The sequence below is a fragment of the Pelophylax lessonae genome (genome assembly GCF_965119305.1).
Source record: "Pelophylax lessonae genome assembly, chromosome: 12".
Taxonomy (NCBI): Eukaryota; Metazoa; Chordata; class Amphibia; order Anura; family Ranidae; genus Pelophylax; species Pelophylax lessonae.
In genome coordinates this window covers 86,010,176-86,034,135 of record NC_138779.1, presented here as the reverse complement: position 1 = coordinate 86,034,135, position 23,960 = coordinate 86,010,176, and the positions used below count along the sequence as shown (strand labels likewise).

Here is a 23,960-nt window from a genome sequence, read left to right as displayed (position 1 = left end):
ACACAGCCATGTCTAAACCACTGGCAACAAAGGAGAGTACACCCTTAAGTGAAAATGTCCAAATTGGGTCTAAAGTGTCAGTTTTTTGTGTGGCCACCATTATTTCCAGCACTGCTTTAACCCTCTTGGGCATGGAGTTCACCAGAGCTTCACATGTTGCCACTGGAGTCCTCTTCCACTCTTCCATGAAGACATCACGGAGCTGGTGAATGTTAGAGACCTGGCGCTCCTCCATCTTCTATTTGAGGATGCCCCACGGATGCTCAATAGGGTTTAGGTCTGGGGACAATGCTCAGCCAGTCCATCACCTTTACCCTCAGCTTCTTTAGCAAGGCAGTGGTAGTCTTGGAGGTGTTTTTGGGGTCTTGATCATGTTGGAATACTACCATGCGGTCCAGTCTCCAAAGGGAGGGGATCCTTCTCTGCTTCAGTATGTCACAGTACATGTTGGCAATTAAGGTTCCCTCAATGAACTGTAGCTTCCCAGTGCTGGCAGCACTCATGCAGCCCCAGACGACACTCCCACCACCATGCTTGACTGTAGGCAAGACACACTTGTCTTTGTACTCCTAACCCGGTTGCCGCCACACACGCTTGACAAAACCTGAACCAAATAAGTTTATGGTCTGAGCACTGACAGGCTGACCCCCCCCCACCCCTTCAACTTCTGAAGCAATGCTGGCAGAACTCATACATCAATTTCCCAAAGACAACCTCTGAATAGGACGCTGAGCACGTGCACCCAACCTCTTTGGTCAACCATGGCGAGGCCTGTTGAACCTGTCCTGTTAAACTGTTGTATGGTCTTGGCCACCGTGCTGCAGCTCAATTTCAGGGTCTTGGCAATTTTCTTATAGCCTGGGCCATCTTTATGTAGAGCAACAATTCTTTTTTTCAGATCTTTAGAGAGTTCTTTGTCATGAGATGCCATGTTGATTTTCCAGTGACCAGAATGAGAGAGTGAGAACGATCACACCAAATTTACCACACCTGCTCCCCATTCACACCTGAGACCTTATAACACAAACGAGTCATATGACAACGGAGAGGCAAAATGGCTAATTGGGCCCAATATGGACATTTTCACTTAGGGGTGTACTCAGTTTTGTTGCCAGAGGTTTAGACATTATTGGCTGCGTGTTAAGTTATTTTGAAGGTACAGCAAATTTTCACTGTTATACAAGCTGTACACTCACTACTTTACATTGTTGCAAAGTGTATTTCTTAAGTGTTGTCACATTAAAAGATATAATAAAATATTTACAAAAATGTGAGGGGTGTATTCACTTTTGTGAGATACTATACATACATACATACATACATACACATATATATATATATATATATATATATATATATATATATATATATATATATACAAACACATACAATATATCAGATAAAATAGGGAGTCAGGGCTTAACAAGCATGTGTATGTCAGTCTGAAACCCTGCCAATATACTGACGTCTGTACAGCTACCTGCATTTCTCAAAAGCATCAAGAGTGCAAAATTGTTTTGAGTAGCATTGCGACTCCACATTCTTCTGCAGGTTGAAGGAGTTCAGACTCCATATCACTGTAGGCACCTTCTGCACATACTGAGCTACTCACCCCAAGGCTTGTACAGATATCTCTCTCTCTCTATTTATTTATATTCATGACCAGTAGTAAGAGACCTAGCATTTTTTTTCAGCATTGGGGCCCTTGTGTGGAATCGTAACTCGGATGCTACCTGCATGGGGTTTGTGTGTTCTTGCAGTTTAGTCCCCCTCTAGATTAATCTGTTTCCTCTCCCACTCCAAAGACATGCTGGTGGGCTAATGGGCTCATGTTTAACTGGTCCTAGTATGTGTATGCATAAATGTGAGTCAGGAACATTAGATAGTAAGCTCCTTGATGGCAGGGATGGATTTAATTGTACAATATGTAAAGCACTTGTAAAATTGTCAGCAATATATAAATACCTATAATAAACAAACTTTTCCGATAGATCGATATGACACTTGTGAAATGTATCTTTTTTCCCCCTTTATGGATACAGAATCATGGGAAAAAGACAGGGGTAAGGCAAGCCATACATCACGTCTCACACAAAATGCACACGGACTGAGCCCGGCCCTCCAGGTCATTTCATGTGGCCCTAAAACACCTTCTGCAGCTGTGGCAACCCCCTCATTTTTCGTCCCCACCTTATCTCAGAGGTCAGCAGCACAGAAAAGGACAGAACTCCTCCACCGGATCCTGCGCTTCTCCGTGCAGCCACAAAGAGGTTTGTCTTTGTCCCCCCCTTCCCAGTTTCAGTAGTCGGCAACAGAAAAGACATAACTACTCCTCAGATCCAGTGCCTTTCTGTGCAGCCACAGCACCCCCCATCTCCCGCCTCCGCTGGTCTCAACATTCAGCAGAATCCAGCCGCTGACCCTAGCACTCCTTTGGTCCTTCTCCAGACCCTGCACTTTCTGCTCCCAGCTCTTCCCAGCAGCAGCCCAAGGTAAGGGGGGTGCACTGTGATGTAGGGAGGGTGTAGGGACTCTTGACTTCTGATAGTGGAGGACTCTTGACTTCTGATGTAAGGGGGTGGAGTCCTCTAGATTGCAGATACAACCGGCCTTTTGAGGGCAACTATAATGCTGATGCGGTCAGCAATTAAAATGAGTTTGACACATTTGCCATAGATGATTCAATTTTCTTTCATTGCAAGAAAAGGAAATCGCTCGATTCCCTTTATTTATTACCGATCGGTATTTATATAGCACCAACAATTTACAGGTCACTTAACATACTATACATTCACATCAGTTTCTGCCCTCAAGCTGTTCACAATCTAAGGTCCCTACTCCCATATATACATACCCGCACTTTTTTTTAGGAGCCAAATAACCAACCAGCATGGATAAGCTTACAATCCAAAGTCCAAAGAGCAGCTATACAGATAGACACTTGCTAGGCTTAGTCAGAGGACACCCACATAAACAGACGGAAAACACAAACTCCTACAGATGTTGTTCCTGACTGTAACTGAGCCCAGGACCCCAGCGCTTCTAGTGCTGTGTCAATGAGAAGGGTACATTTTTCTCCACACAAAGAATAACTATGTACTGTGTAAATGACTGCATTCATAACTGATATGAAGGGATTATGGCACGATTCCGCTTTTGTGTGGTACAAAAGACTTTAGTTTTACCATTTAGTGTGCCTCAGCTGGTTTTACAGTTTCTGGCACTTGCTCATTTGAAAAAACAAAATCATCTGCTATGAAATGTATACGATATTTTATTACCATTGTATCAGAAATCATAATGAGATGAAGTGGATTACCTACACTGAACATTTTAAAGCAATAGAACAGACCCCTGAAAAGACTTCATAGCAGCTCACTGAGGCGACAAACTTAGTTGTTGGCAGATGGGCCAAATAGCATGAAAGAAAACACAACTTGTCCGAGAATTTTCTGACCTGTTTAACTGACTCTTCAGTGGTCAGTACTGCGCTGATGTGATCATTTCCACATACTGCCGGACTGTCCCGCCACTGTGAGGGCAATTATTGGACCTCATTTTTAGGTATTTTAAATTGGTGACATATGGAGTGATCTGATTGCCAGCAGTTAGACAACCAGAGTCTTGAATGATGCTCCATCCACAGTCATATCTGCTATTTTGTGCATGGGGGGGGGGGGGGGGGGGTCTGTGGTCACAGACTGTTGTTCACATCAAAACTACTTCTCTGCCCATACAACTCAGTGGTAACACAAGAGCAGATTGAAGAAGGCAACTGACAGCAGGTTTAGAATGTGGTCATGTGCACCAGTGAAGGAATTCTACCCGATTCCAAAATGATCCTAAATGCAAGAGGAATCAAGGCACGCAGCATTCGCCCTTCACCACAAGGCCTAGGAGGAAGGAATGGGAAACTCTACAAAAGCCAGTCCCACAACCAGCTTCTGTTAAAAGGGCATGCTGGAAAACCAACATTTGACCAGCATCCGATCAAAGATGGCAGCCAACAGGGGGGGGTGATTCCCCAGTCAGAACACAATAGCACAGCAGGGAAGGGTGTCGTTGCACTAACATCGCTCGTTAGTACGGAATGTTTTTTTTTTTTTGGTTCAGCCTGCCGTGTTGAACAAAAGACAACTTCTAGTATGTACCAGGCTTTAACATTGTCAATCTAATCTCCCTGTGTATTGGGTTGTGTTTGTGAACCACCTTATACTAAGAGTACTAAACATACACACATGACAGATACTTGTGCAGACCAGAGTCACCGTCCTAGACAATGCAATAACAGCTGCAGCTGAATGGACCTCACACTTCATGTCACAGACAGAAGTTTCTTATGGAGAGGACTTTCACTCCTGTGACAAGACCATCTGACAAAGAGACAAACCCAAAGTGACATAATCTGCTGTAATAAACTGCCCATTCCCTGCTCTTTAAAAGTTGGGAGCTCCAAACCTGATCATTTGTTTCTGGATATAAACCAGAACTTTAGAACACTACTCCAGTTCATGTTTATTGGAAATAACTACCCAGTTCCTCCCACTTGTAGTCACAACATTCCTTCACTTTACAGAAAAAGAAGTGAGAATTCAATGTGGGGAAAGGCAGATGGAGAAATGTCAAATGGGAAAGTCCCACCACTGGAGTCCTCTAAATGTAGAAGAAGCCCAAAGCTAACAGGAGAGAAAACACAAGCACCTTATAAGTGTAGCATCGTGAAAGTTTAATACAAATGTTGGCCTGAAGAAGGAGCGCATGCTCCGCAAACGCATCGCCATTGTCTACACATCATACAGTGGGTACGGAAAGTATTCAGACCCCCTTAAATTTTTCACTCTTTGTTATATTGCAGCCATTTGCTAAAATCATTTAAGTTCATTCTTCTTCCTCATGAATGTACACATAGCACCCCATACTGACAGAAAAACACAGAATTGTTGACATTGTTGCAGATTTATTAAAAAAGAAAAACTGAAATATCACATGGTCCTAAGTATTCAGACCCTTTGCTGTGACACTCATATATTTAACTCAGGTGCTTTCCATTTCTTCTGATCATCCTTGAGATGGTTCTACACCTTCATTTGAGTCCAGCTGTGTTTGATTATACTGATTGGACTTGATTAGGAAAGTCACACACCTGTCTATATAAGACCTTCCAGATCACAATGCATGTCAGAGCAAATGAGAATCATGAGGTGAAAGGAACTGTCTGAAGAGCTCAGAGACAGAATTGTGGCAAGGCACAGATCTGGCCAAGGTTACAAAAAGATTTCTGCTGCACTTAAGGTTCCTAAGAGCACAGTGGCCTCCATAATCCTCAAATGGAAGACGTTTGGGACGACCAGAACCCTTCCTAGAGCTGGCCGTCCGGCCAAACTGAGCTATCGGGGGAGAAGAGCCTTGGTGAGAGAGGTAAAGAAGAACCCAAAGATCACTGTGGCTGAGCTCCAGAGATGCAGTCAGGAGATGGGAGAAAGTTGTAGAAAGTCAACCATCACTGCAGCCCTCCACCATTCGGTGCTTTATGGCAGAGTGGCCCGACGGAAGCCTCTCCTCAGTGTAAGACACATGAAAGCCCGCATGGAGTTTGCTAAAAAAACACCTGAAGGACTCCAAGATGGTGAGAAATAAGATTCTCTGGTCTGATGAGACCAAAATAGAACTTTTTGGCCTTAATTCTAAGCGGTATGTGTGGAGAAAACCAGGCACTGCTCATCACCTGTCTAATACAGTCCCAACAGTGAAGCATGGTGGTGGCAGCATCATGCCGTGGGGGTGTTTTTCAGCTGCAGGGACAGGACTGGTTGCAATCGAGGGAAAGATGAATGCGGCCAAGTACAGGGATATCCTGGACAAAAACCTTCTCCAGAGTGCTCTGGACCTCAGACTGGGCCGAAGGTTTACCTTCCAACAAGACAATGACCCTAAGCACACAGCTAAAATAACGAAGGAGTGGCTTCACAACAACTCCGTGACTGTTCTTGAATGGCCCAGCCAGAGCCCTGACTTAAACCCAATCGAGCATCTCTGGAGAGACCTAAAAATGGCTGTCCACCAACGTTTACCATCCAACCTGACAGAACTGGAGAGGATCTGCAAGGAGGAATGGCAGAGGATCCCCAAATCCAGGTGTGAAAGACTTGTTGCATCTTTCCCAAAAAGACTCCTGGCTGTATTAGATCAAAAGGGGGCTTCTACTAAATACTGAGCAAAGGGTCTGAATACTTAGGACCATGTGATATTTCAGTTTTTCTTTTTTAATAAATCTGCAACAATGTCAACAATTCTGTGTTTTTCTGTCAGTATGGGGAGCTGTGTGTACATTTATGAGGAAGAAGAATTAACTTAAATGATTTTAGCAAATGGCTGCAATATAACAAAGAGTGAAAAATTTAAGGGGGTCTGAATACTTTCCGTACCCACTGTATATCCCGAAAGTGACGTCACAGCAGCCCAACAGTGCGTTCCACGAACCCAGGAAGCAACGGAGTCCACCAATGCTGTCCCCCAGTACGGTGATGTAAAGGACCCCCAACTACAGTGCTACATGCTTATGAATGACACCTTTGTGAGTAATACTTGTTTTAATCTGTATTGAACTTTCACCATGCTACACTTAGAAGGAGCTTGTGTTTTCTCCCGTTGTGTTCTAGAGCTGCGTCTTGCTCCAACACTTAGCTGCCACTACATATGAACTCTAATTGTCCTTACCGAGAACTCTAGGCTCATACTCAGTACCCACGCTTGCGCCAATATTTTTGTTAAGAAGTCTAAAGCTTGCTACAGATTACACCTTTTTTTTTTTTTCCCTATCAGCAAGTGGAGAAACGTATAGATTCCTCCATCCACACAAGCGAGGTAGAGGAGGAATCCTCCCGCTAGGACATTGTATTCTGTATTCATTGGCCGCAGCCAACATTTGAGAAAACACTTCCAACATTCCTGTTTGAAAGAAGTCAAGATTGGATCGAAATTTGGCCAGTACAAGGGCCTCATTTACACTAGCGTTGGTCTGTGAAGATTCGGATCGTTCTTCAGAGAGCATTGGACAGGCTGTGAGGAGGCACTGTACTGCCACCTGCTTTAACCGCTTGAACCCCACACTAGCACACTGCAACAAACAGGGTGTATAATTCCTGCAACAGGGAAATTAATTCCTGCATGCCAATGCGAAGCAAAGCATCGCAGAAAGTCTATATTCCCAGCCACTGGCTATGCATCTAAAAGGGGCTAAAAGGGGGGTAGTGGTTTGGGGCTCAACAGCAAAGTTTAACCCCCCCCCCACCCCCCACACAAACACACACCTACCCCCAACAATAGTGTGAATGAGATAAAGATCTGTTTTGCGTGAACCAGCTCTTTAAGGGCTCGTTTATCATACACGCAGTTAGACTCCTTTTTAAACGCAATACAAACATGTGTATTCAAGAAAAAAACATATTTTAACAAAGCCCCGTACACACGTACCGATTGTCGGCCGTAAATATTCGGCCGCTGAACGATCGTTGTTAGTATGATGCTTCCGACAACCGACAGTGACTTTTCGGCCGAACAGAATTGGGTGTGCAGGCTATAAAATTTTTGTTGACCGTCACCAGAACGGCCGATTGTTCGCCAGTCAGTACAGAATTCGGCCGACAAAACAGCAGATTAGCAAGATTGGGCATGCTCAGAAAAGAAAAAACACACGGAAAGTTAACCATCACATGACATCACTTCTGCAGTCGGCTGTTGTCTTTAGCACTTTTCAACCGACAGGACAGCACCGGACAAAAGACGGCCGATCGTTCGGCCGACATTCGGTACGTGTGTACGGGGCTTAAGCCTAGTTTACCTCATTGCTGTGCACACTCAAATGCAACTCAGTAAAAATAAAGCCAGAAAATGCACCGCAACCTCACCACAATCGCATGTAAACATGTATGTGGACCCGCGCACTGAACGTGGGTATTGTATTATAAACAAGCCCCAGTATAAAAATACAGCTTCATTACCAGTTCAAAAATAGAGATAAACTAGAAAAAAATAAAAATAAAGTTCTCCTAATTTCCTCATACCAACAGAAGGATAGAAATGTTTAAGCTTCTCTCAACCTTTGTAACATGGAGAAACCCTTGAAAAAACTTTTCTGGCTTCAGAGAACCCCTGCTAATAATTATATACACACCCACACGTGACTCAAAATAAAATTTATACAAAAAAAAAAAAAAAAGTCCAAAGGTTCAGGACACTGAACTATGTGACCCCTTTTCTAATTGGCAGGATCCTATTTCCAAATGCAATTCCTGTAGTCACTTGTAACTTAACGTTCCAAGCATTCTAAATATTGATGACCCATTTATATCCTGCCGTCATGGTATTGGGACGTTCAACAGTGGTCACTATAAACACATCTTGGATAGATACAAATCCACACTAACTAAAAGTCACTAATGCAAAAAACCTAGAGTGGCCAATTACAGGCTTACCTAAAAAGAGGTAATAAGCAATGACCGCAATCTAAATTAGCTCTTAACCGATCAATGCTAAATTTGAACAGGTGCTCATTATTTCCACTTTACAATAAAAGCCTGCTAACATTTACTGTAAGATATCAGTTTGTTTCTCTTGTTAGTGTACAGAACTATAACAATTTTAATTGTCATTATATGATCAAGGCTTGCAAAAGCCAAAAAGCTGAATAGCTAATGCTCCTAAAAAAATTAACTAAATAAAATGCATAACTTTTTTTATATTCTTCCCCTTCAGTCAAAGAAATCCCGTTTTCTACCCGCAGGTTCCTAACACTGGACTGAGTTCTCATAACAAGGACCGTAACTAAATCCCGAGTACACATTCCTTATAGTAGGTTTATAAACACAATCACAGCAAAATAAAGTAATTCAAGCCTTTAAGCTACAGATTCCCACAATTCTGGCACAAAACAGTCCACACCTTGGTAAAGAACAGCAACCCAGAAAAAGAAAATTCACAAACATAAAAGTATACAAACATTGCTGCCCATCCCTTTTCAGCAGTGTAATTTCTGGTTAAATCAGACGTTTTTGACAACTGCAGAATAAGCAATGGCTGAGCAGCGACAACCCAGGCTTGGATAGCTGCCCTGAAATCCATGGTTAACCCCCCCCCTCCCACCCCATTGCTTCAATTCAACAACTTTGCTCACATCATGTACTTATTCACGCTGATGAGGCAAAACACAAGCCCCCGATGTGAGGGATACTAACCATTGCCAGTTATTCTTGGGCAGGTTTCGGGGCTTCACTTTGTCAAAAATCTTCATGGTGCTTTGCATAAACCGCTCCGATGTCTAAGAAACTGCGGCAGGAGATTCCTGATAAAGGTGGGATGCTATTGGCTGCACGACATAACGGCGAAGTTGGAACAAGAATAAGGAAAAAAAGGAAAACACAAATTGCAGCTGAGCACGGAGGGCAAGAAAAGAGTCTGGAAGTGACAGCAATCCCAAGTCATTTCTGAAAGCAGATTCCCTGTAGCCTTCTGTCCCGCAGGACTAAGTGAAAACAGCTTCACGTGTTCCTGTGCCGCTGGAGTACAGCAAGACTTTGCTTTGAGAATGTGCAATACTCTGCCATTCCACTTAGAGTCTGTCTGGAAAGCTTCAAGTAGCTAAACAAAGTGGGAAATGTCTCTGAAGTTCAGTGTACAGGTGAGACCTGCAGCCCGGGACTCGGCAGGTGTACAGTACAGAAGCTGGGCACAGGGATCCTGTAATCCAGCTCTCAAGCCACAGCAATGACTCTTAAGACTTGCAGAGTACATTACATAAAAGTGGACCTGCCCATAGGAGGAGGAGAATGGCTGTATCAGTCAGGTGGGGACACATGCACTCACTGTACAAAAGGATCATCACTGATTGGCTGGAGGGCACATCAGGAAGTAAGTGCGTCTCCTAATAATCACACACACCTGTATGCTACAGATCTACACTGAGCTCCCGTGTAAGACACGAGTTTAGGATCCAACCAGGAGGAAAAGACTCCCTGGGCACAGATCTACACTGAGCTCCCATGTAAGACACGAGTTTAGGATCCAAGACTCCCTGGGCACAGATCTACCACCCTCACGGCACGTACACTTCTGTCATTTACACCAATAAAAGGAAGTCTTCACAGGAGAAGTTTATTTGTAATCTGATTTCTCAAAAAAAAAACACATCTCATGAAGCAGAAAAATAAACAAGACAAATATTTCAGACAGCGAGATGTGTGCCGGACTGTCTGAAAATGTAAAGCAGAACTGCAGGCAAATATAAAGATAAATAAAACAATCTGGAATTTTATTCATTTATAAATACAGAAATGTAAAAGATAACCCCTAAAATACCGGACACTTTCACCCCCTTGCTGCCCAGGCCTATTTTTAGCTTTCGGTGCTTTTAAACTTTGAATGACAATTGCGTGGTCATGTAACACTGTACTCATATGACATTTTTATCATTTTTTTGAGACAAATAGAGCTTTCTTTTGGTGGTATTTAATCACCACTGTTTTTTTTTTTTTTGCTAAATAAAAAATGCTGAAACTTTGAGAGAAAAAAAAAACAAAAAACATTTTTCTAAAGCTGGATACACACTATACAACTTTTGTTGTTAGATTTCCTTTAAGATTTACCTTCAACTATATAGTGCAAGGGCCTGCCAGATTGCATACAAATTGAAGTGTTTAGATTTGACCTCATATTATATGGTTTTGGTAAATCTTAAGGAAAATAATCTAAAGACAATTGTATAGTGTGTATGGCCCATTAGTTGCGGTTATAACATTTTACAAATAAGTCCTTTTTCTCCTTCACCGATGTGTGCTGATGAGCCTGCACTGATATGCGGCACTAATGGGCAATGATAGGTTGCAGCAATCACCGAGCACGCCCGATGCGTGCCCCAGGGGGTTCAAGAGGGCATGGTTTTGTAAGGACGCCCTCCCAGAACTGGACAATCGCGCTGTAGCTGTCTTTTGGCTATATCAGCCTTTCTCAACCTTTTCAACACAGAGGAACTCTTGAAATAAATTTCTGGTCTTGGGGAACCCCTGCTAGAAATTAATAATCTACAACTCATGACACATTAGTGTGACAGTCAGTGGGAAGAATGCTTCTTCCTCTTGTCATCATTGGGAAGAAATACCTCCTTACAGATAGTTAAAAGGAACAATGGTGTCATTGGGAAGTTATCTGAGAGGCAGAACTAGGTCATTGCTCAAGGAACCCCAAGCAACCTCAGGAGGAACGCTGGTTGAGAAACCCTGGACTATAGCGTGGTCGGGAAGTAATTAAGTGCAGGCACTGGCATGTTTACATAGGTCCACCTTGAACCAGTGTAACTATGCATATACCATACCTGGCCAATGCCTCTGAAAGCTGGAAGACACTGAAGTAGACACCACTACTACTCCAGTGATCTTCACTTGCTTCCAGGTCCTGTGCTGAGTGGAAAGCCTTATGAATTGTGAACACAGGAGGTCAGCTGCTCAACACAGGCACCATTAAGAGAATGCTTTGCAATTGCAAAGCATTCGGTGTTTGGATGAAGTGGAGAGGCGGGGCAGTGACATCATGTTCTCCACCTTGTCCAATCAGAGAACATTTTTGCATTCATCCAGAAAATGCAAATGATTCTCTGATTGGCACCATGGTGAGCAGCTGAAGACCTGTGTTCACAAGGCATGAGGCCAGCTGCTCAGCACAGGACCCAGAAGCAAGTTAAGATCACGGGGCAGTAGTGGTGTCTACTTCAGTGATGTCCAGCTTCCAGAGGATTCAGCCAGGTATGGTGCAGTAGATATATTATAGATATACATACACACACTCACCGGCCACTTTATTAGGTACACCTGTTCACCTGCTTAGTTACACAAATTGTTAATCAGCTAATCACATGGCAGCAACTCAATGCATTTAGGCATCTAGACATGGTAAAGACGACTTGCTGAAGTTTAAACCGAGCATCCGAACGGGGATTTAATATATTACTAAAGTCAAATATTATTATTTTTTTTTAAATTAACAAACATGTTATACTTACCTGCTCTGTGCAGTGGTATTGCACAGAGTGGCCCCGATCCTCCTCTTCTGGGGTCCCTGGCCGCAACCTTGACTCCTCCTATTATGGCTATGGGGAGAGCGTAGTCTGCGCGCTCTCGACCTGTGTGTCCACAGACTTACACAGCGGGACTAAGGCCCGCCCCCCACTTCCTTTGCACTGCATCTGATTGACAGAAGCAAGAGCCAATAGCTCCTGCTGCTGCTCAAATGCTGTGTAAAGAGGGGAGAAGAGATGCAGCTGTGCATAACCCTGATCTGTTCTCCCCTCTCTTATTCTTCACACAGGGGAAGGGGGGGGACAGAGAAACTGAATTTTTTTTTTTACCTTAATGCAAACAATGCATTAAGATAAAAATGGATTTTTGTAAAATCTTACCGTAAAATCCTTTTCTCTTAGCTCATCGACAGACGTAGTACTCGGTGATACACCACCTTCGGGTTATGTTACCTCCGCAGGAGCAGGACTAGACAGGAAATTAAAAAGCTCTGGCCACACCCTAGGGGCAGTCCCAGAGGGTATATCCTCTCTCTCTCTGCCTCAGCAAATCAGTTATGTGAAAAAGCAGTGCTTAGAGAATTTAACCCAACCCAACTCCAAAACAGAGGGGCGGGGACTACGTCTGTCGATGAGCTAAGAGAAAAGGATTTTACGGTAAGATTTTACAAAAATCCATTTTTCTCTAGCGCTCATCGACAGACGTAGTCCTCGGTGATACACCACCTTCGGGACGTCCCAGAGCAGTATCACAACTGAGGGGTGGGAAAATGGAAATCAAATCCCAATCTAGAAGGCCCAACCGGTGCCAACTAGAAGTTTACAATGCTCATCCTTAATGATGAGACTCAACAAAAAAATTTTCAAACAGAAAAAAACCCTCGAGGTAGACCACCGGTCTCCTCAAATTGCGGCCTGCAAAACCTTGCGGCCAAATGAGGCATCCGCCGATGCCGTCACATCAATTTTATAGAATTTAGTAAAGGTATGTACCGACGACCAAGTGGCCGCCTTACATACCTGGACCACTGACGCCTGATGGCGAAAGGCCCAGGAAGTACTGAGCGCTCGAGTGGAGTGCGCCCTAACAGGGAACGGAGGACTCTGACCCTTAATAGAATAAGCCTGTACCACCGTTTGTCTAATCCATTTGGCAATGGTCGCGGCAGATGCAGGCAAACCCTTTCTGGGGCCATCCGTGATCACAAAAAGTGAATCCGTCTTACGGAATGATTCCGTAGCTTTCAGGTATACCCTGATTGCCCGAACCACATCCAAGGAATGCAACGCATGTTCCCGATGATGCTTGGGCTGAGGACACAAGGAAGGTAGTACAATATCTTCATTCAGATGAAAATCTGAAACCACCTTAGGAAGAAAAGATGGCTTAGGATGAAGTACTACCTTATCCCTATGAATCACTAGGTATGGGGACTGGCATGATAATGCAGCCAGTTCTGACACCCTGCGAGCAGAAGTAATAGCCACCAAGAAGACCACCTTCTGGGATAAAGTAAGCAAGGGAATCTCCCTGATGTTTTCAAAGGGAGGTTTCTGTAGAACCGACAAAACCAAATTAAGATCCCAGGGCGGTAAGGGCGCGCGGACTGGAGGAGTCAGGTGCCGCACCCCCTGGATGAAATTCCGCACCAAGGATTTGGTAGCTAAAGGTTTCTGAAAGAAGATTGCTAATGCTGAAACTTGACCCTTGATGGTGCTCAAGGCTAGCTTCTGCTCAACCCCTTGTTGCAAAAAGGCCAATATACGAGACACCGAATAGGTACGTGGAGGAAATCCTAAAGATTCACACCACGCAATATAAGTCTTCCATGTGTGATAATAGACTTTGCTGGAAGTCGCTTTCCTTGCTTTAATAAGGGTAGGAATGACTGAAGTAGACAAACCTCTGTCCTTCAGTACTTGGGTCTCAATGGCCAGGCCATTAAAACCAGCGACTGTAAAGCACGAAGGTAAATAGGTCCTTGAGACTACAGACACTCCCTGAGACGAAGTTCCCACGGAACGTCTGCGACTAACATGTCCAAGTCAGCCAGGCCGGCTTGAAGAGGCCAGCCTAGAATTTCTAGGACCACTGGCGCTGATTGGATCTGAACCAGGCGTCCCTAGAGCTATCTGGCCCCGACCATCCGAGAAAGTCTGGTCGTTTTCTGTTCCCACACATTTATCAGATACCTGATAGTTATCAGGAAAGGTGATCTTTTCTGGTTGAACCTCAGGGACCGAAGTCACCCGACAAGAGGCTACTTGGCCTATCTGGTCAATCAGATCCGATTCCTGTGAGGTATCGGGACTAATCTTAGGAAAAGGTAAAGGAAAAGATCTATACAGGGAACGGTAACTACCGCTTCCTGTACTTAAATGTTGGAAGGGAAGAATCGCACCGGTAGTAGTGGTTGATGCTCGATCTAATGTCCTGAATACCGGTGAAAACGTCCCCCCACCCTGAAATCGGGTGGGGGCGCACCTTCAGGCTGTGTACTCCTTTACTTCGGGTTTGGCTGGGTTGGTCCTCTGCTTGTCCGACCAGCCCTTCTTGAACCCTCCTGGAGGAGTCTTGCCTTTCCCGGAAGTACCAGCCGGGCGCCCTTTATGGGCGGTAAAGAAAGGTCCTCGCTTGTTGCGAGGTTCCTTAGCTTTTGCAGCCTGTGGCAAAAAAGTACTCTTGCCCCCGGTGGCATCCTTAATGATTTCATCTAGGTTGGCTCCAAATAGACGATTCCCCTGGAAAGGGAGATTGGTCAAAGTCTTTTTGGAACCTAGGTCAGCTGACCAGCATTTTAACCACAGCACACGTCTGAGGATCACTGCTAACTTAGATGCATGCCCTAACAAGGGAGTAGTGTCCAAGGCTGCGTCACAGATAAACCGTAGCCCTTGTATGATCTGTTCTATCAAATCAGATGTCTCCTGGGGAATATCTTTTCCCCTAAGATCTTGGCGTACCATTTTCGCCCATTCTGTAAGTGTCTGGGAAACTAGACCAATAACAATTACTGGTCTAAATGCTGACCCTATCAGAGAAAAGATAGTGCGGGACTCTGCTTCTATCTTTCGATCCACCGGATCCTTAAAGGACGAAGTGTCCTCCACTGGAATAACCGTGGCTTTATTCAGCCTGGAAATAGGCGGATCCACGACTGGTGGTACCGTCCATTTCTTAATGATGGATTCCTCAAACGGATAGCGTCTAGCAATACGCTTGGAAATAGTAAAGGTACGTTTAGAATGTTCCCATTCTCCTTTAATCTGATTTCCAAAACATTTAGGTACAGGAAAAGCCTTCGCCGTCTTGATGGGCTTATTAGTCCCAAAAGGCCTCTCTGTTTCAGTTGCCTCTGCCGGTAAAGCCTCAAGTTTTAAGGTTTCTTGCACTGCCACAACTAGTGCGTCCACCAATGCTTCTTCCTGAATTATAGCAGGAGAAGAAGCGTCCTCCTCACTGTCTGAGGGGGCTTTACCTGGGATAGCAGCCCTTGCAGAGGAACCTGCAACTGCAGTGACCATCTCTGAATCAGAGTCAGAGGTGTCAGATAGTATAGGGGTAGGCGGGGGTCGCTTCCTTGACCCCCGTCCCTGACAGGCCGCCTCCACCCGAGCCACCATAGACTCCAAAATTGCTGTAAATGACTCTATACTCTGTACACCGGCGGGTCCCGAGGCCCCCTCGAGGGAAACAGGTGGGGGAATATGTGTGGCAGGGTCCATAATAACTCCAGTTACTTCCTGGATGATATAATTCAAAGTAAAGAAAAAACTTTTTTTTTTTTTTTTTTTTTTTTTTTTGACCCTCAGCGCCACAAAAAAAAACCCCTTAGTGTTACCTGCTAGGGATCCCTATCGATCGAGAGAGAGAGAGAGATAGACCCCCAGGCTCACCACTTGATGTTCAGAGTTGAACTGCAACAGCTTACAGCGCTGTCTTAGACAAACAGGAAGTCTTTTGGCTGGCTGCCCAGGAAGAAAGGAGGCGGCTCCGCCCCTCTGCACGCCTTCCGGCGCCTCCCCCAAGCTCCACGAGGTGTAGAATCACCTAAAACATGGCCGCCCCCATGCTGGAGACACGAGGCTACGCCAAAATGGCGGCTCGTGCGATCCAGCAAAAAAAAATGGCGGCGGCCTGTGCTGACTAGCGGTGTGCTGCAGGCACACAACACTCTCTCTGCATGGGGATATGGCGTGGTTGGCGGTACCGGCCCTGGCAGACCGCATGGCCATTCGGGAGGCCTGCTATTAGCTGGAGATCTGACTTGGAAGGCAGTCTACATGTTCATGGCTTCTGACTGGTAGGTAGCTTATACTTAACCCATAAGATTCCCAGAATGCCACAGATTACATCTTTAAAAACATGTATACAATAGATTGTTAGCTCCCAAACCAAGCCTCCTGGCTTTTTGCACACATAAAATCACACTCAAAGTAGGAGGATTTGTGACATGTTATAGGATAGAAAGAACTCTTTCTTACCATACAGAGAGGGGCCCGCGTTCACCACAAAACCCGTCAGGGAAAAAGGGGGAACATACTACTCACCATACCGGAACCAGGCGGGCACCAACTCCTGACAGTACCCCTCTCCACCGGGGCGGGAGGGCTGTCGACCGATACGGACGCCGTGACTCATGGTCTTTGGCGTTTCAGCGAGACGTTTAACTCGCGGGTTCAGTCCTTTTAATGGGACTTTGTCGCGGCCGACCCAGCGCGGAGCTATGGCCTGCCCGCGCTCGTAGGCTGAACTGGGGTGACCACCGGATCTCAACATCCAGCCCGTCGCCCAGTTCAGCTTTCTTGCTTGAAGATCTCACAGGAACACTGGAGAAAAAAAGCTGTCCAAAAATCCTTTTAGAAAAAAATTCTTGCCAGGACCTAAGATCCCAGCAAGGTATCTAGGTCCTTACTCCTAACTAGACAGAAAATAACTGATTTGCTGAGGCAGAGAGAGAGAGGATATACCCTCTGGGACTGCCCCTAGGGTGTGGCCAGAGCTTTTTAATTTCCTGTCTAGTCCTGCTCCTGCGGAGGTAACATAACCCGAAGGTGGTGTATCACCGAGGACTACGTCTGTCGATGAGCGCTAGAGAAAAAACATTTTTAGGTTTAGTAACATTTTAAATGACTTTGAACATGGCATGGTTGTTAATGCCAGACGGGCTGGTCTTTCAAAAACTGCTGATCTACTGGGATTTTCATGCACAACCATCTCTAGGATTCACGGAAAATAGTCCAAAAAGGAGAAAATTTCTAGTAAGCGGTAGTTGTGTGGACATAAATGCCTTGTTGCTGTCACAGAAGAGTGGGCAGACTGGTTAGAGATGATAGAAGGGAAACAAAAACTCAAATAACAAAGGTATGCAAAATACCATCTTTGAGTGCATAACACATCAAACCTTGATGCAGATGGGCTACAGCAGCATTAGACCACATTGGGTGCCACTCCTGTCAGCTAAGAACAGGAAACCGAGGCTACAATTGGCACAGGCTCACCAAAATTGCACAATAGAAGATTGGATAAACGTTGCCTGGTCTGATGAGTCTCGACTTCAGCTGCGACATTCAGATGGTGGGGTCAGAATTTGGCGTAAACAACATGAAAGCACGGATCCATCCTGCCTTCTATCAATAGTTTAGGCTGTTGGTGGTGGAGTGGTGTGAGGGATATTTTCTTGGCACACTTTGTGCCCTAGTACTAATTAAGCATTGTTTAAAACGCCACGGTCTACCTGAGTATTGATGCTGGTCGTGTCCATCACTTTAGGACAACCGTGTACCCATCTTCTGATGGCTCCTTCCAGCAGGATAATGTACCATGTCGCAAAGCTCAAATCATCTCACAACATTATAAGTTCACTGTACTCCAATGGCCTCCACAGTCACCAGATCCAAAAGAGTACCTTAGGGATGTGGTGGAACAGGAGAGTCGCTTTATGGATGTGCAGCCAACAAATCTGCAGCAACTGTGTGATGCCATCATGTCAATATGGACCGAAATCTCTGAGGAATGTTTCCTACACCTTGTTGAATCTAAATTATATATTTACATTGGTCCAACGTAACTTTGTACAGTAAAACCGTAAAAAAATCCCTGAATTTGACTTTTGATCAGCCCCTCCCCATTACAGCAAAGCTCATGTATTTACATGGAACTAGCAGACAGGAGGACCAAACAGAGTGAAAAGGATGACCTCATTCTTCTGCTACAGGGGACGAAGAGAGGACACCACTGTATTTCCTAACTGTAAGGGGGGGGGGGGGGGTGTCCTCTACCTGGCTGTAGAAATCTCAGGTTTGGACTGACATTAATACAAATCCTTTGGATTGTAAACGAGGCTCCCTAATTCATATTTTATTGTGTATCTAGTGGTTTGCCTGGAGTTCAGTTTTTAAGAGCTCTGTTATGTGCATGTACATGAGCCACAAGGCAAATTCAGAAAAACTATTTTTATGAAAACGATTTACTGATTATCTTGCAGGGCCAAGATTCTTTGGAACTCAAAATACAAAAGGCCAAAGTGCACCCCCTCCCCATCCCCATGAACTGCAAACTATTCAGCAGTATAAGTTGTGGGCCCTGCCCTTTTTGCACCCTCCTCCTACTGAAGTACCCAAAGCAGCCACCTCTTCTGACTACCCGTCGGCCCAGCCCTGCATAGCTGCAACACTCTATGTGTGGGAGAATTCAAGAAACATGAAATGTTGCCACTGCTCAGTGTCATGTCCCAGATGAACAGGTCTGAACAAGGGGAAAAAAAAAAAAAAAGGATAGAGGATACACCAGCAGTGCTGTATCCTGGCCTAGGCCAACAAGGCCCGGGCCTAGGGTGGCACTTTGCAGGGGGGGGGGGGGGGCAGCAAAAAAAATATTTCATTATATGTAAAATGACTATGGACTTCCTATTATAAAAGTAAGTGAAGTGAAGTCCAAATATCTTAAAAAAGAGTAATCTTACCAATCCCGTGAAATGGGCACTGATAAGGCTGCACTGGTGACCACTGATGAGGCCACACTGATATGCTGCACTGATGGGCAGTAAAGAGGCAGCACTGGTAAGGCTGCACTGATGAGGCTGAACTTATGGGAACTGATGAAGCTATGCTGATGGGCACTGATAGACTGTAGTTATGGTCTGTGGTTTACAGATGACAGGGTGGGTCATAAACAGGAAGGGGTGGGTCATATTAGGGGGTGCTCAAATTTAGTCAGGCCTAGGGACAGCACAAAACCTAAATACACCACTGTACACCAGATGTCCCCTATTCTGCTATACCCAGTGCTGGCTGTCAGTATGTTGTAGGAGGGCAATGAGCAAAGACATGCACTTCTTTAGGGTTTCAGAAACTAAACTAGTTCTCCCGCTGCAATAAATAATGGCTACTTATATAGAATTTATCAGGTTTTAGTTTTCATCTTTAAAGGCTTCCATTTATAAGTCCATATTGTAATATTTTAGAAGAAATGTGAAACTGGGGATGATCAACCCTACAATGAAGTCTCACACCTCCAGCTTCAATGTCTATATACTGTAGTGTAGTAAAAGTGAGGAAACCAACAGGCAAACAGAGCTCTCCCCTATTCCATCATAAGACCAGTGGCATCAAGTGCAGAGATCTCAGCAGTAGACACCTTGTGAAATACTACAATGTGGTGGCTGAACATTCATACAGCTGAATATGATTAAATCTTGTCATTCAGCACCTCTAAGGCCCCTTTCACACATACGGTCCGTTCAGTTCAGTCGTGTCAAATGTATCCAGTTTTCCATCCGTTTTCCATCCATTTTTCATCCCGTTTTTCGTCCGTTGTCATCCCGTTTTTCGTCCGTTGTCATCCCGTTTTTCGTCCGCTGTCATACGTTTTTAGTCCGCTGTCATACGTTTTTCGTCCGTTGTCATACGTTTTTCGTCCGCTGTCATACGTTTTTCGTCCATTGTCATCCTTTTTTTCGTCCGTTGTCATCCGTTTTTCATCCATTTTTCGTCAGTTGTTATCCATTTTTCATCCGTTGTTATCCATTTTTCATCCGTTGTCATCCATTTTTCATCCGTTGTCATCCATTTTTCATCCGTTGTCATCCATTTTTCGTCCGATCCGTTTTTTTGACGGATGAAAAATAGGGCATTCATCTGTTCAAAAAAATCGGACATTGACGGAAGCGGATGAAAACGGATGTTAACGGATGATCATCCGTTTTTACATACAGATACATTGATGTCCGTTTTTCATTCGTCAACGGATGGATGAAAAACGGACAAACGGACAGCATGTGTGAAAGGGGCCTAAGAGCTTCCATTTTGGTCAAGAAACAATTAAAACCTATTACAATGGCCTCACTGATCTACACAGATGCAGTCATTGGGCAACCAGATTTTGCGCACTGCCAAAATGTTATCCAAATAGACAGCAATTACATAGGAAACAAGAGCAATTTTCTTTTTTACTCATGTGATTTGTCAATTCTGACATGTGCCCTTTTCATAACAAAAAAGGCCTGGGAGGTGGTTCAAAACTCAAATTTGAATTAGGCTCCTTTCAAACGGCCGCTCCGTGTGAAAGGCCCGCTGCGGGACTTTTTTTTTTTTTTTCCACGGAGCGGATGACATTTCGGTCATCTGCTCCGTGTGCCCGCATATCATCCCATCCGTTTGCGGATGATATGCGGACCTAATGTAAGTATATGGCACTGCGGATGTCAGCGGATGACACCGCTGACATCCGATTTTCCTTCCTTTACGTTTTTTACACGGATGGAAAAATGGGGTTCTGTTCCGTTCCAAAAAACGGAACAGAACTGAAAGGAGGAAAACCGGATGTCAGCGGATGGTATTCCGCTGACATCCGCAGTGCCATTCACTTACATTGATGTCCGCAAATCATCCGCAAAAAAATAGGATGATTTGCGGACACACGGAAAGCAGCGGAGCGGCCATGTGAAAGGACCCTAAGAGCCCATTCACACTAGCGCGACTTGTGAGGCAACCTGTGTTGCCCCAGGTAGCTTGACATAACAAAAGCAATGTTAATCAATCAGTGCCGTCTTAATTGGCACTACTGAAGTTGCTCCGACTTCAGAAAAGGGTCCTGTACTACTTTGAAGCGACCTGTGATCCGACTGTCCCATATACTTCAATGGGAGTTGCCTCCTTATCTTAATTGACACGACTTGTTATCAGACTTTCCAGGAAGAAGAAAGAGATTAGCCAGGCATTCCCCACAGACAAAGTCGCCTGTCTCTTCAAAGTAGTGCACAAGTCTCTTCCAAGTCTCTAAACAAGTCTCTTCAAGTCACGGGGCGACTTTCTGGTAGTGGTAGTGTGAACCAGCTCTAACTCTAAAAAGAAAAAAAAAACAAACAAACAAGCAGACTGATCCCAAACAAAGAGCTACACTATAGTGAGCACTGAATTCCTATTTCTATTACTTAAAGGGATTGTAAAGGCAGAAGGTTATTTTATTTCTAATGCAGGATAAAGTACCTTTTGCTGCCCCTCAGCCCCTATAATACTTACCTGAGCCCGTCTTGATCCAGCGATGTTGCAGGAGTGTCTAAGCGGCCTAGGACTTCCCCTCCTCATTGGCTGATACAGCAGCGTGACACGATTGGCTCCCACTGCTGTCAATCAAAATCATTTAGCCAATCAGGAGAGAGGGGCAAGGTGGGGGTCACGGCTCTGTGTCTGAACGGACAGAGGGAAGAGGGACCAGAGAAGAGGAGGATCTGGGCTTCTTTCTGCAAAACCAACTGCACAGAGGAGGTAGGTAAGTATGTTTATTATTTATTATTGTTTTTTTTTTTTTTGTTTTGTTTTTTTTTACATGTAAATTCTTTAGGGAAGAACTCCAGACCAAGTAACATTAAGTAGAAGCTATAATAACTAAATAGAACCAAAATAACAATCTTACTCATATTTTCCTACAACGGAGTGTTATACACTCTAGTAACTTTGATCCTCTCCAAATTTGGGGCGTTCCAAAGCAGTGTTAAACATAAGGGGTGGGAGCAACCAAAAAAATTCCCTAAGGCTAAACATTAGCCAACTAGGCAACTGGGGCTCAACCAAACAACCGGCGCCCACCTGAAAAAAACAATACACCCTCAAAGAGGATCAGGTCCTCTTAAACAGCAACCTGCAAAACCTTGCGGCCAAAGGAAGCATCTGCAAAAGCCAACACGTCCACTTTATAAAACTTTGTAAAAGTGTGCACCGTCGACCAGGTGGCCTCCTTGCAAACCTGCGTCACTGACGCCTGATGACGGAAGGCCCAGGAGTAGAAGTGTGCCCTAGTAGAGTGTGCCTTGACCAGGAAAGAAGGAACCTGACCCTTGATGGAATAGGATGGAACCACCGTCCTGTCTGATCCATCTGGAAATGGTAGCAGAGGAAGCAGACAACCCTTTTCGAGGTCCATCCTTGAGCACAAATAGAGAGTCTAAATTCCTGAAAGAATCCGTAGCTGCCAGGTACACCCTAATTACCTTAATTGGGACACAGGGAAGGCAACACAATGTCTTCATTCAAATGAAAGTCAGAGACAACCTTTGGAAGGAACGACAGACAGGGGTGAAGAACCACCTTATCCCTGTTAATTACCAGGTAAGGTGAACGATAGGATAACGCCGCCAGTTGACACCCTGCGCGCAGAAGTGATAACCACTAAAAAGGACACCTTCTGAGACAATGTAAGCAGGGGAATCTCCCAAATATTTTCAAAAGGAGGCTTCTGCAGAGCTGAAAGCCATAAATTAGGATCCCAAGGCGGCAACGGGGCCCGCACCGAAGGAACCAAATGTAGAACACCCTGAAGAAAGGTACACACCAGGTAGTTTGTGGCCAAAGGTCATTGAAAGAAGACCGTCAAAGCCAACACCTGGCTCTTGATGGTGCTCAAGGCCAATTTTTGTTCAACCCCCCATTGATGGAAGATTAAGGTCCGAGCCACCGAGAAGGAGCAAGGAGGAACCCTAAGAGATTCACACCACGCAATGTACGTCTTCCACGTATGAAGGTAGATCTTCCTAGAAGTAGATTTCCTAGCTTTCAACAGGGTAGGAATCACTGACTTAGATAAACCGCTATCCTTCAGCACCTGGCGTTCAAAAGCAAAGCAATCAAAGCCAGTGACTGTAAAGCAGGATGGAAGAACAGTCCTTGGGACAGAAGATCCTCCATGAGAGGAAGTTTCCAAAGAACATCAGCGACCAGCCGTACCAGATCGGCGTACAAAGCCCAGCAAGGCCAGTCCGGAGCCACTAAGATGACTGGAATTCCTTTTTCCTCGATCCTGCGTAGAAGTCTGGGCAGAAGCTTGAGAGGAGGGAAGGCGTGAATCAGCAGATACTGACCCCATGTAGCCACCAGCGTGTCTGTGGCATCCGCGAGAGGATCCCTTAACCAAGCCACAAACCTCTGCCCCTTTCTGTTAAGCCGAGACGCCAACAGATCCACCTCGGAGGTGCCCCACCGGAGACATAGCTGATGAAACACCTCTGGATGAAAGGATCACTCCCCACTCTGCCGACTGAGATAATCCGCCTGCCAATTTTCCACCCTGGGAATGTGTACAGCAGAGAGGGCTGGAACGAACCGTTCCACCCACCTAGAATACCGGCTACCTCCAGAGATGCCAGGACACTTCTTGTGCCACCTTGATGATTGACATAGAGTTCGTATTGTGATCTCCAGGTTGTCCACCAGAGCAGAGGGAGACAGGAGATCGTCCAAGCAGCCCCGTAACATGATCCCCCGTTGGCGTAGCAAGGCTAGCACCGGGGCTAACACTTTAGTGAAAACCGGAGGAGCAGAGGCCAGACCAAAGAGTAATGTGAGAAACTGATAATGCTCCTCTCCCACAGCAAAGAGGAGAAAACGCTGGTGACGGGCA

General features: G+C 45.0%; 1 protein-coding gene across 4 annotated transcripts in view; it reads right to left on the bottom strand.

Annotated features, from left to right (window-relative positions):
• Positions 1-23,960, bottom strand: part of NADK (NAD kinase) — a 214,807-nt gene that overhangs the window by 55,337 nt on the left and 135,510 nt on the right. Inside the window, exon 1 of one of the 4 annotated variants that reach the window (XM_082274346.1) lies at positions 9,234-9,776. The exons of the other annotated variants lie outside the window; for them this stretch is intronic. Coding sequence (XP_082130472.1) covers positions 9,234-9,301 — 68 coding nt within the window. The 5' untranslated portion in view covers positions 9,302-9,776. Of the gene's footprint in view, positions 1-9,233; positions 9,777-23,960 lie in introns of those variants that run through there. 4 annotated transcript variants of the gene reach the window in all.